The 14524-nt window shown below is 40.4% G+C and overlaps 1 protein-coding gene across 1 annotated transcript in view; it reads right to left on the minus strand.

Moving 5' to 3' along the window:
- Positions 1-14524, minus strand: part of faf1 (Fas (TNFRSF6) associated factor 1) — a 49793-nt gene that overhangs the window by 29971 nt on the left and 5298 nt on the right. The window contains exons 4-8 of the mRNA XM_028404616.1: positions 13968-14224; positions 13770-13861; positions 13557-13648; positions 6844-6949; positions 1990-2076 (exon numbers count right to left, since the gene is read on the minus strand). Coding sequence (XP_028260417.1) covers positions 1990-2076; positions 6844-6949; positions 13557-13648; positions 13770-13861; positions 13968-14224 — 634 coding nt within the window. The remainder of the gene's footprint in view (positions 1-1989; positions 2077-6843; positions 6950-13556; positions 13649-13769; positions 13862-13967; positions 14225-14524) is intronic.

A 14524-nucleotide genomic window follows, 5' to 3' on the forward strand; every position in this document is an offset into this window, starting at 1 on the left:
CTCTGCCTGCCATGTTTATTGGCCCAAACCCCACGAGATGAGACTGGGCTAATGAGCTAGACACTAACACTGGCTCCCTACCCGCCTGCTAGGCCAGCCAAGCCCTGGGCTTTCTCTGTTAATACCTTCAGACGTTTCAATAAGAAGGCGATGGCGAGTGCAGAGGCCATTATTACACTTCTGTCTCTTCTCTATGCTTTTTAATATCTCCTCATCCAGGAAACACAGACACTGCAGATGTGTGTTAGCCAAGGGCTGCCTGGGTCTATGATGCCACAATGAGCTGAAATGTATTCATGATCTCTGGCCATAATATCCACAGCTACCTTGGGTGAGGGTCCAAGGCCCACTGATAACCACAACACAATCCACAAGAAAGCTAAAATAAAAGCTACAAAGAGATTGGTAGGGCTTGCTTAGCAATAAAATGGACAAACAGGTATTGCTAGTATTTAATGTTGATGTAACCCGAGTCAAAACTTTGTAATAATGCTTTAATATCACCACAAATGTTTTTTCATTAACTATTTTTTTTCTTTAAATATTGTGAGAGCTGTTTTCAACACATTGGACCTACTGGAAATATTCATTTCATTCAACATAAATTTTGTAAATTATTATATATTTTAAGGGTGAGGTGTAATGTTTCCATAAATTCTAAATTTGTACAATGGAAACAACACATCGATTTCAAAAAGATTTCATTTAGTTCATGAAGAATTCAAAACCTTTCCTGTCTATTTCAGCAGAGAAACCACAGATTAACATGCTGAATGCAGTTCTAAAAAATGTCTGAGGTTAGCTCACTTCCTCTGTCAGCGTGTACAGGAAAGTCATAAAGCCCAAGCTTTATCTTGTGGCTGGAAACATGTAAAGTAAATCACTTGGTGCAGTAATACGGGAGCTTTTTCACTCAAGGCTGCGGTCAGTCACAGGCTCACAATGTGCCTTCAGATTTGCAGTAAGATTAGTATTTCTGTTGCAGTCTAGGGTTGTTTACTGATCACATAATTGGAAGTCTACAACCATAATGCTAACAATGACAAATCTGCATCATAGCAGTATGGTTTGTTTGGTGGTTACAGGCTTTACAATTGGCCGCTCTGAGCTGTCCTGGAACAAAAAAAATGCAAACAGTCTTCTGTAGTGTAAATGGATACATGACCTTTTATCATTTGCCCCTTTAATGGAAGGATGCTTTCACTGTTCACTTTAAAAGCTTTACTAGAATCATAAAACAGGTGCAGTTATTGTTTATTCACTGTTTGAAATATGAATAATGGGTGACTGGCAGAATAAATTGTATCCAAGAGAACACTGTATGAATAACAGATTATCCCTATAATCATAACTGTGCAATGCTATTACAGCTAGATCTACCATAGGACACATATGACAATGTATGAACAAGTCAATACCATACTCGAAACCAAACAACAACTGCACACATCTAAAAGGAAAATGTTAGCTAGGGTTAACTCAAGAATGTGTGCACAACAGCTTCTCAGTGTAGCATGATAAACCATGCCAAACAATTAGCATGGGAACACATATGCAGTCAAAGGAGGGGTGAGACAAAAGGGGTCAGAGGTTCCTCAAGGTTCTATGTGAGGGCTGCCTCTGATCTGCTTGACTGTGTACAGGGTGAATGGCTGGGAAGAGTAACCCTGGGATGGGAGAGGTCAGCCGGACTCAATGATGTGAGCTTTAATGTCCACAAATAGAGGACACAGGATGGGAACCGTCATGACATCTTAATTAGCTTGAACATCTTACTCTCATCCTTCCGTATGGATTACAGGGTGTGGAACAGTTTCCACTGCAACTTAAATATAATGTCAATTATCAATAAATTATATAACTTTAAACATTGGATCCATAGTTATCCATACACATACAGCACAGACATAATCTTTCCTACAAAAAAATCTGCATAAGAGGTTTCTGAGTATTTTTGAGGGCATGTGGATGTCTGTGTGTGCCTCTTACAGAATCATCGGATGCTGATGCAGGCCATCCTTCCCACTGCTGATGCCGGACTGGTATGTTGGTCAAGTCTGAAACGTTTCTCTTCACCTGTGAACACAGAAATATTAAAGACATTGCTGAGTACACAATACTCATACCCAATATTATTTTAGTACTTAATAGGGGGAAAAAATCAATGTTCAAGTCTGACTCTTCACTAAAAATGTTAGTATCTCTCTTTACAATCCTGTTTTCAAAATATCTGTCATACGGTATATCTGTCTGGCATTGTTTTGCTGGAAAGTATTCCTATGGTTGATTCAATACAGAAAAAAAAACAATGTAAATTTTTGCAGCTATCCTCACAGAGGCATAAGGGGAAAGCTGGTGGCAGGGGATGAAGGAGGACATGAGTCAACAGCAAAGTGGAGGAGAAAAAAAATAAGAAAAAAGACAGCCAGTGTTATCAGCATTCTTCAGATGCCACAGCTAATTCCCAGCAACAACAGCCCCACGCTCTGAAATGAACAGTATTTCTCTTCTCCCATTCAGGCGCGGACGCTGTATCTGCATCACTTAATAACATTCCTTGTTTTTAAACAGTTAGCAGCCAGCAGCGCCTGTCCCACCAAGCGCCGCGTTACACCGTCCAGTGGGTTGTTGGTTTAAAGCCCTAACGCCAGCCTGATGTGCGCCAGTCAGAGCTGATCAAAGCACTGGCGGCGTCTGAGCGCTGGCGGCCGTGGATTCTAGCGTATTTGTTCGACAGAATTCTGCCGTTCAGGCCCGGAGGGCTGGACACTGATGCTGAGAAAACTATCTATTGTAGAGCCAAGATCCCCTCATACATGGTGCAAATCCTGTCTTTGTAAAATGCACTGATGAGAGATGGATCCTTGGGCATATTCAGGGCTGCTGGTCAGAGAGGTGGAAACTTAAAGAACGCTACAAATACAAAGTCAAAGCCAATCTCAAGCAAAGCAGGAAGGCATCTCAAAACACTGAACTGTAAAGATTATGGTGGCAGATATTTCTTGACTACTTTATTAATCCATGTATGTGCACTTTGGGAACACAGTCATAAACAGCTTAAATGTATAGATTTCTTTTTTTCTAAATCAAGGAAACTGTAAAATATGTTATCTAACTTACCAATCTCACACAGAAATTAAATTTTATTTGTGCTGGGCTGAGTAGAGCAAAGCAATTCACAGTACAAACAAGAAGAGGGGAAAAAAAATAAAAGAACAATAATAAAGAGTGGCACAGTCCATCCTTTGTCTTCTATCGTAAATCCCACACCATACCACTCAGTGCCTATCCTTATGAAGAGAAGCTAAGGCCAAGATAGCAGGCTGGGGTCAAAGCGGGTGGCCAGTGTTATTACAGAGTGTAATATCTATGTTTGACCAGCCAGACTACAGGGATTTGACTGACCGGCCGGTGAATAGAGGGGAAAGGGAGGAAAGGAGAGGCATAAACACTAGTAATGAAGAGGCTGCAGTCAGAGGTTAAAGCAGCATCAGAGAAACAACAAACTAACGCCCACCACAGAGAGAGTGAAGGTGAGAGGTGGAGGAGGAGAGTAGAGACAGACAGTGAAAGACACCTGGCAGAGGACAATCTGATCTCACAAGAGAAAGAAAACACAGCTACACAGCAAGCCTGCCCACCTGAAACTACACTCCCAGAATCTGCCCATGCTTATTCAGCCCCTTCTACATACATGAAAAATATGGTGTTTTTATGAGAATCTCATAGTACTGCATGAAAGAAAAATAACGTAGAAGAAACTAAACCTTGTCCCTACTCCACAAGGTAGCTGATTTTTAGTAACAGCTCTTCTTACAAAGCACTGTATGCAGTGGCCAGAGCAGTCATCATACAGCAATACTGTCTAATGCTGCCCCCTGTCTGCCACAGTAGCTATTTTGCTAATAAGTTAGATTGAAACAAAAATAATTACACTTTATCCTTGACTCTTCATTGCAAAATACTACTAAAAATTACCAGTTAATGCTTGACTAAATGAAAACAAAGAATAACTGCTGGAGTTAAATGAGCAAAGTATGACTTAGTAACCACTCCAGTGATTTTTAAAACTGTCCACCAACCTGACTTCTATAAATCCAAAATGTAATGGGGATATACAGTAAAAAGCAGAATAGGATTTATACGAGTCTATAATAGTGTGCTGCTGATCTGTGTTTAGCTGTTCATGTTGAGATGATGCAGGGGTGTATGAGCCAGTTAGACAAAACATTAGCTGGATTGGCTGTGGTGCTGAGCTGCTGGGCAATACGCCTCACGGCAAAATTAATGATCCAATCATTGTAAATGCCAATTGCCTGTAATCCCTGGCTGGAAGCAAATCAAAGAGAAGGAAAGGTTTCCGTTAAACAGTCACAAGCTCTCTCTCTCCTGCACTCTTTCTTCAGCTCTCCTAGGCACCAGATGCCTTTCTTTCATTCCTTTTTCGATCCAACCCTCCTTTTCTCGGGCCTCTAGCCCTGTCTGCATTTGGTTCCTATATGTTTCCCAGCTGCGGAGCAGGGATGGGGCCCAGACCCAGCCCTGGGGGGCAGTAGACGGGGGAAATCCCCAGGACAACTGGTCTGGTCACGGACAACTCAGGACCCAGCAGCGATCCCTATTCTACCATCTACTTCCCTGGCAAACATTTGCTCTCCAGCTTAGCTCAGAAGCTAGCCAGCAACTTACCCCCACACTCTTGTCTGGTAATGCCAATCAGAGTCTACACAGCCTTGAGCTCTAGAGGTGGAGAAGAAAGAAGGTGGAAAAGGGACACTGGGAGAGAGAGATGGAGAATGAAGGAATAAAAAAAGGGAGGGGTAAGGGCAGTTCCCTTAGAGCCACAAGGCAAAGCCAGAGTCTTTGGCAAAGACAAACAAAAAGACAAGACTCTATCCCTATTGATATGCACAAGCAGGGACCATCGGTTAGTTTTCAGCTAAAACAAAAAGAGAGAATGGGGAGAGAAAGGTGCTCTGTAGTGGAGTCCATATGTGTCAGTGGACACAGTAAGAACAAAAAAAGGGAGTCAGACAGGCTGAATATGGTGTTACTCGTTTGTTGCATTTTAACTTGTTTTTGTCTTATTATTGTTTTTATCTAAGACTTTTAACAGGTAATTCTTCAAGACCAAAGCATCTCGATACAGGTCTTCCACAACAGCTATTTGACTCTCTCTAATGCAAGTATTTAAACCTGTGGATGGTAACTTAACTTTTTGAATCAGTTCCTACATGGAGTTTACACATGATATATGCAGGTTAAAGCTCTGGGTCTCATTTTCACTGTAGGGGGCCTTGAGTAGCCTAAAGACAAGCATGTGTAAGGAAAAGACCACGACATGGAGGCCTGTTTAAGCCCACATTGTCCCTTTTCTATCCACTATGGCCTCTTTCAGCACCCCCACCAAGCCAACAGTCCTTTGCCTCCTTTCTGTGTCCATGGTCCCCCCCTCCCTCACCACAGGAACCCCTCCCCAGTGTTTGTAATCCCAGCAGAAACACTTAAGGTTCACAGTGGGTGCTCATCAAAACCATCTGCCTGAGAAGAGAGAGAGAGAGAGAGAGAGAGCAAGAGCGAGAGAGAGAGAAATATGTTGTAGATGATGGAAATGATGATAATAATGATAATGACGAATGAGGAGGAAAAAAACTGAGTGTGAACAAGGGAGGAGAGAAAGAAGTCCAGGGAGGCAAGCTGCCTCCAGTTCAGATGCTGATTGTACTAATCTGTTCAATTAGCACCATTACAAGCCCTGCTAGTAGCCTGATTATTATTAGTGTTATCTTCACCCACACAGAGGATCCAGGCCTGAACCACAGTGGCAGCCTATTATTGCTATATATATATATATATATATATATATATATATATATATATAGCAATGCCAACAAATGAAAATACTGATATTTCATTGCCTTTAATTACCGTATGTTGTATTTTATCCTTTGTGTGCAGCACACTGAACTACCTTTGTGTATAAAATGCGCTATATAAATAAACTTGCTTTGTTTTGCTGCTTTGCTAATATTTTACTGATATCTAGATGATATCAGTAAACGATAATTACATATTAATATGTGTTTACCAGTCAGTTATGATTGATACTGGGACCTCCCTATCTGATAAGTCTATGTCCTCTCACCTGTGACGGCAGGGTACAAACTGTGAATAATAAATGACACCTGCTCAGGTCTCCCTCTGCACGGAAGAAGAGGGAATGTTGGGACAAGACAATATAGCAAAGTATTGTATGTCTCTATGGATCTAAACACATGGATTAATTCATAATCATCTGCATAGGCATGCAAGCACTCATATTTATGACCTTTAACTTTTTATCCATTTGCAGCTGTGATAGTAATAACCAATGAATAAAGAAGTCTACTGTCTTCACACCGAGTCCAGGATGAGTAACTATAAATATTTCATGGAGTGCCAAATCTATTGTTTATTTTCAGATGAAGAAAATGAATAGACTCTGTCTCTTTCCATTGCTCCTGCATGCATAGATCAAACAATCTTCACTCATTTAAACTGCCTACTAGACTGCTCAAACTGCTGAGAGAGAAAGAGAAAGACATACCATGGGGGAGTGGGGAGAAAAAGAGAGGGTTGTTCCAGACCGCAGCTGTGAGAGTAATTATGTGCTCTGAAATGTGATCATTTGTGATGAATAATGAATCGATGGCTGAGATAGACTAGCAATGTTTGGCAAATGGAATGAAAGATGTGTTATAGGAAACTAGAATCAGGTACAATAATATTATGTATGTCTATGGGTGAATTACTCAGAACTTGAGTGTGTGCACAAGAATTGACTTTCTGATGACGATGTCATACCTCCTGTATGGTTCTGGAACCAGGAAAGTTGAGGTTGTAGTCCCTCTGAGCTTCCCGATGGCTAATGACCAGCAGGAAGTTCTGGTTTAATGACTCCTGAAGAGCACTAAATGAAGAATAAGAAAGAAGAAATCAAACGGTGAGAAATACACAGATGAATTTATAAGAAAATTTAAAACACAATCAGCTGACAGAATAGTGACGTAAGACGACGAAAAGAGTGACTGAGTCAAGTAAAAGACAAGCTGAAACTTGTTAACTAGTGGTAGCCTAGTGGCCTGCAGGGAGGTGGGTGCCTCCTCAGGGAGCATTTGCCCACTATACTGGTTGTGTCTTAACAAGCCTGGCCAGAGCTATGTTCAGCACAGCAGGCTGCCACAGCCATGACCACCTGCACAGAAACAGCATGGAGTCCATTAATCTGCCTTATTGCTAACAAAGCTGGAGAGCATTAAGAAATAAACCCAGGAGAGCCCTCCGTACCTTAGTAAAAAAAAAACAAAATACTCTTTAAAACCAAGATCTGTACTGTACTGTCTTACTATAGCACAAAGTGAACATCTCAACATCTGGTGACTAGACCTGGATACCAACTACATTACAATTTATTTGCCAGGTGTTTGTTATGGCCATCAGTCCCTTAAACACCTCCTGTTTGACTTATACTACAATTATGGCTGAAGTGTAAATTTTAGCTCCCCTGTGAACACAGCCATGGTTACAGTAAACCAGGCATCACACCTGTCAATGTTGTCATATTACTTTTCACACACTGCGCTTAAATTTTTGTTCATTGTGATGTTAGATTCTATTGTGTGTTTACCCTCTTTTAACACCATTATATTTTTAGATTTTTTAAATGTGTGTATAAGTACATGTACAACAAGCTTGCCACCACTCGGCCCTAAAGGAAGGAATAAAGTACCGGTATTGTAAATTGAATTTGAACATTTCAAAATAAAGAAAATGTTTTCAATGTTGATCAAAACAATATTTACATACATGCAATTAAAGTGATAAATACATAAAAAAGGCAAAACAGAAATAATAACATTTTCTCCTTCAATTGAGTCCTGCTAATCTACTAAAAAAAAAATCAAGATAAGGCTTTGTAAAATGTTTTAAAGGTGCATAATGTTCTAACATTTTGAGTGGAAAACCAGGTGTTTATAGCTAATCTATAGCTGTGCTCAGATGTTGTTTCTGGATGGACTGAGAGGAGCTCATTCTGTAACTTACAGCGGTGTCAGAGATGTAATGTTAGAGAAGAGGAGGTGGGGGAATCAACTTTTGGAAGCTTCATTTACAATAAGCTGTGAGGTTAAGTAGCGTTTTGAGCAAACGCTGGGTCTGTGAGGCTGAATAGCAATGGGAGGCTTAAAGGCCGAAACAGGCACTTAATCAGGGCTCAGAACCCAAGGAGAGGAGGTAGAGTTGAGAGAAAGAGAGGGATGAGGGAATTAATATGTAGCGCACACATTAATTATGCAATCACACCCTTAATCTGCACAGATCTGGACGAGCTTATGTTAACAGAAGCTCAAATTTACTGTAATGACAGCATATTTACATTGACTAAAACTACGAAATCAATATGTAAATGTAATGTTTGTTGTAGCTAACTGGAGAAGATTGGAAATGTGTGGAGTGGGAAGGATGGATGCATATGTAATAGGGCTGAGCAGAAGGATGAAAGACGTGTGTGCATGTGTGTGTGTGCGTGAGAGAGAGAGAGGAGAAATGGAAGGGGTAGGGACACATAAATAAGGATCTAGCTAATATCACGATTATGTTTGGACACAGTCCCGAGCTGCTGCTGGCAGACAGCTAGACTCCTAAATAGGCAGAGATAGAGGGTAAACTGAGTGGAAGTGTTACTCTGTCCTTGCAAACAAAGAAGGAACATCCTATCAGTCATTTATGGCAGGCCGACGAACCATTTGGTGTGTGCGTGGGTGAAATTCCGTTCAAGATTTGCTTGAAATCAGATCACCCATTGTGCTCTATAGTACAAATATAGCTCACAGAATATCAAAAGTATTGAGAGGGGGAAAACTGCCATTCCTAATGAGTCATTTCCCATCTGTCTACAGAGGCCTGCTGGTTCGTATATAAACAGAACAACCATGTTTCAAGTCTAATATCCCTTTGTCTGGACTGCTTTCTCCACTCATGTCTTTAAAGCTGCTGTCTTGTCATAGACACAGGCCCCTCAAGCAGCCCAGGGTTGAAATGTGGATGTCTCAGTGTTTGCTTCGGCCTTCAGAGGTCTCTTTCTCACTCAACACACACACTCTCTGTGACATCTAGGTCGGCCCACAACATCTCTGGAGGCACTTGACATGGCATAAGGGTGCTGAGAGGAAAATGTCATTTAACTTTATGGACAGCAAAAATGGAACGTTTTGCAGGGGGAGAAGAGCAGGCTAAACAGATTGGTTTCATTCTGAGGTAAGCTCATCGCCTAAGCTGCGAGTCCCTGCGGCACAGAGCAGACTCTAGACCTTATTAAACTAGCGCTGCCAGACACAGAGATGCACACATACACACACATTGTGACATGTGCCTGCAAAACACAAATACCCCTACACACATACTGGCCCGTACACATTTTCCTCTTACTGACATGCTGTGCTGTGTGTTTTAAACACTTAAAAGAGTTGAAAACATACTGACCAGGAGAGTACATGCTGACTGGTCTGGTCTTTAATAAGAGGAGGTCAAGAGGCACACACACACGGTCTTCTTACCTCCTCCACATTTTGCATCCACAACACAGCAGAAAAATGCGAAACCTTTCAGACTCCGCTCTGTTTTGGTCTGCCATCTTGTCCCAGTGTTACATAGCATGCTTACTATTGGATCCTTCCAATTAAGATTGCTTTCAATCCAGCTAGCTACCTCCCATCTTGTACTATATATGTCGGCTACTGAATAGCCAACAGACAGAGGGTGAGGTAAGTGGACAGAAAGCCTCTATAAAAACACACACAAACCTAATGAATCATTTTTGCAATTTCAAACTTCTTGGAGAGTTCAAATTAGAATAACCTTTCATTGGCAAACACGCTTGCTGAGAGCAGAAGCGCAGAATAAACAGGAAAGGAAACAGGCTCCATTGAAATATTCATCAGTCCCTTATCATTTATGCAAGAGATTAGCTCCTCCTCAACACCCTCTTGTATTCACAGGAAAAAAAAAACCTACTTCAGACCAGGCTGCAGAACCAAGTGCATTTCACATCACTAACTAAATAACTACCTGAGATGGATTGGTGCTCAAAGGAAAATCTCCGAAAGCCTAAAGATTTATTTCTAATCAAACACGATAACCAAGAAGAGTTTGCTCAGCGGGATCATAATGACAGTGCAGCACTATTTAATCAGTGGGTTTGGTTTAGGTGTGTGTACTGCATGAGCCAAGCTCTACAAAGTAATTGCCAGCGATATTACCATTTATGGGACATTTGCATTTTCACTCAGCAACAATTTGAAGCAAATAGGCATTGTGAAATTAAATTTGGGTAGATAACTGTCTTTTCAGACCATCACTACAATCTAGCAAACACAGTTTTGGAGACAGAGATAGATTTATTAACCTCACTCAAAATGCATTATTTTTAATAAACATCTCAACTGACAACACTGGCTAAAACTGAGAGAGGTTTCAAATATAATTTAACTGATAACCTGTGCAATAATCATAAACTGTAATAAAGCAAATTTGTAAGTTATACCATGTTATGCATTAGTGTTTGTTATGGTATCTTTTCTACAAACACAGGGCTGAAAATGTATGCCTTCTAACAAGTAAAACAAACAGTATATAATAAATTTGACAAATATATACTTACATGTAGTTAACGTAAATAGTAAGCAACTTTTTGAATGGCAAAAACTACTGCCTTACACACTTTGTGACCAATTTATGCACACCTGAAATGCAACTGTCCTCTCATAATGACTAGATTTTCACCTAAGGTAGTGGAAGATTCTGTAAATATCTCTGATTATATGCCTGTGCAGTTTAACTATTTAAGAGATTATGTAGAAAGTTTGAAGTCAATATCTTGTGTGGTATTTCACAGTCAGGGAGAATGTGCACCCAATAAAGGAGCAACTGACTGTGTGGATATGTGAAGCAAACACTGTTGCCGGATGCATGTTTGAAAATGGCTTTAGAGTGTGCTGCATCCATCCAAGTTAAGACAAACAAACAGAAAACTTAGAAGAAAATGATATACATAGATATAATAAATGTAACTGATTAGATTTTTCTGTTATACTTTAATTTTTTATGGATAATTAGATTCACCACAAGCCACAAGGAGAAATGCAGAGAGGTTTAACTGATCTTTAATGTGCTGTGTTGCTGTGTGTTGGCTTGTCGGCAATGAAAACAGATTTAATCCATTGATGTATAATCTGTCAGTGTCATTGTAATCTATAAATTATGCTATTTTTTGCAATAAACAGATAAAATTAAGTATTGATAACTGAAACTATTTAAAAACTGTAAAGTTAATACAATTATTTTTAGAAGAGGGCATTAAAATGTGACACAATAGTTATGATCTAGCAGCTTCACTGCCCATAAAAAGGCATTTAATACCACCAATCTTTCGACTGCTATACATTTGGAGACAATGCACACAAATTGTGCCTATAGTGGGTATAAGGTGTGACGGTTTATTTTTACTGCAAGCTAACAGCTTGTTTGGTCTCACTGCAGGGGACTGCTCCCCTCATATTCTGTGATCTGTCACCTATCCTCTCCCAGCGTAACAGCAGGGTCACCATACACACACACACATATATACACAAATGCATGTGCATATATACACACACACAGCCCACCCACTTCTTTCAGCCCCAACTGTCCGCCACTAAAATAGCTGACACAGAATAATGAGCTCCTGACACCCAGAATGATATCGATAACACTTGGAGAAATGGCAACGGTGCTGCTAAAAAGACACAGCAGTTAGTATGGAAGTGAGAAGATGAGGAGAGGCAGAGAAGGGAGAGCAAGGGTAGAAAGACTGGGGAGATGAGGGCCATTAGCTGCCAACACAATATAACTACCACTTAGCCTAACTAGCAGGCAAACTGCCAAATGTCTTCTGCTGACATGTGAAACGCTACAGTGCAATTCAATTTAGAAAACAGCAATCAACAATTGTCTCATCTACTTTTCTTTTTTGATGAAATGAGAATTTCCCTTTTTCATTAAACAGGACAGTTTAGATTCTCAGAAGTGTATGAGGTGTCCATACTATATTACCCTCCAGCTTGAGGAATGTCATTTTAAAAGTACTCCTGCACACATAGTGAGATTATTATTACTACTTCACCATGCCATTTCGAGCAGGCAACTGAAGTTTTATATAGCTCTCTTTAAGCTACCAGAGAGAAAAGCAGAATTTTACCTTGCAGAACACTGTAATATCTTCTCCACCACTGTGGAACTTTGCTTTATTTAAATTCAAGCTAGATTTGCCATAGACTGACAGACCATTCACTTAAACTGATTTTAATCCGTCATTCTTCAAAAGGACAAAAATGTATTTCACTACCGACCCCACCTCCAACGGTTCATTTCGGCCTCGATCGAACATCTGCCTTCTTTTACAAACAGGGTTTGCCGACCACATCTATAGCAGGGTCACACATTTACTCTAATGAGCACCTCATACAACTTCACTTGAAAGAAACTTAATCGTCATTTTGAAGTATTCACAGAGACATTGTGAAACTGGCAAGATGATGTTATGTGTCCCAGCCGGTCTTTACTTTTTCCACTGTTCCTTCAATAATCATAGTAGCAACACTGCATGTTCCCATCAAGCAATTTTGCTGTGAAACACAGGTACTTTAACACATATTACACGCAAAGTAATATCCAACACACCCACACTCAGAAGCAGAACAACCTCAAGCCCCCCAACCATACAAATACTGCAAGAAACATATTCCCACAACTAAAAATACCTTTCACTATTATTTTTAATAAGAATAAACATGATCCTACGGGTGAAAAAATGAAGAAATTTTATTTCTTTGGATGATGTTTACCTGATACTGATGAAAGGGCAATCACATGTTCAGCTGCCACCTATGATTGTATTACTGCAAGGACTTTACACTGAGCTGTCTGACATTTCAGAAGGAAAGGTTGTTAATATGGCCATGCATTCACCAAGATAACCAGAACATCCTCTGGATGGAGAACACTGATTTTATGAAGCTTTCTCAGCAAATCTCTTATTGTCACAGGACACCATCACTAATATGGCTGACTTTGGCACCTTGAACAAAATAGGATAAATAATAGATATGAAGTGTGGATATTGCAAAAAACCTTCAGCAAGCAACAATATCAGGCTGTAAAATTCAAAGATGGCAAAAGAAATTATTATTTACTCAACACACAAAGACTGTGGCAGCAGGCGTTCTTCTCAAAATGTCACAATGGATGTGAGAAAATGAATGTGCACCAGAGGGTCAAATGTCTCCTAATAAACCAATGAAAGAGTTTTTCTGCTGGTTAGAGTCTGGCTCCTCTTTATAAGTAGGGTAAGATCGCCATCTGGTGTCCACTACTAAGTGCTGCAATCGGATATCTATGGTATTTCGTAGTGAGTGCATCAATTTGGGAAAAGGATGATGATTAATTATGAGGTTGGGCAAAAGGGAGTGACCAGAATGGTTTACCTGTTTTTGCTGGTGCTGGCAGTAGGTGCAATGTCTGGGGTCAGGACATACAGGCTGTTGTTCTTGGGCAGGTGTAAACTTCTCAGCAGAGTCTGGATAAACATACAAACAAACTCTTTAAAAATGAGCTACAGTATTTAGTTTCTTATTTCCTATTATATTTTTTACCTCAATATGTTTTTTTACTTCACAAAAATAAGGGTTTATACTTACACTATCAGAGACATCACCACTTTTCCATCCCTTCAGCTGCATTTTGGACACTGGAACACCAAGCTCTGTCTCAAGGATTTGTTTGATTTCTCCTGTGAGTTGTATTAAATGAAATGCACAAAAAAGAGGTGAGAAAACTTGTGATCTCTGTGCATGCGTAGACATATTATTTACATTAAATATGTGTAAGATGCTCACCAACTGTGCTGCCCTCTTCAAGCACCAGCTCCACTGAGCGTTGCCGGTACTCCACCCTGAAGTTGAGCATCCGGGACTGGCGCTCTACAATGTGTCGGGAGGAGGCGTTGACAGGACAAAAGGCTGATGTTGAGGATGATGGAGGAGAGGAGGATGAAGACGAAGACGAAGGGGGGAGGACAGAACCTCCTGCTGCTGCATCGGCTGCTTCTGACTGGCTAGGAGGTCCGTACTGGCTCGCTTCACTGGAAAAGTTACTGCAGAGACATGAAAAGATTACTGTTGACATGAAAGACTGAGTGTAGCTGACATCAGGAAAGACTTACAAATCATAAAAGATGCTTTCAGCAATGAATACAAGCCAGAAAATATCAGTTAAGTCTCTAACATGCTTTTTCTTGCTGCTTCCTCATCATATGTCTCAGAGTGTGTCCTTTGTTCTTTCAAGTACTAGCAACAACTGTCCTGCAAGAACACTGTGTCAGCCTTTAAACAATGGCTCTATTATGTTTGGCACATAACATATGCATATGCTGACTGCTACAAAACACCCAAAC

Source organism: Parambassis ranga, chromosome 4, assembly GCF_900634625.1.
Source record: "Parambassis ranga chromosome 4, fParRan2.1, whole genome shotgun sequence".
Taxonomy (NCBI): Eukaryota; Metazoa; Chordata; class Actinopteri; family Ambassidae; genus Parambassis; species Parambassis ranga.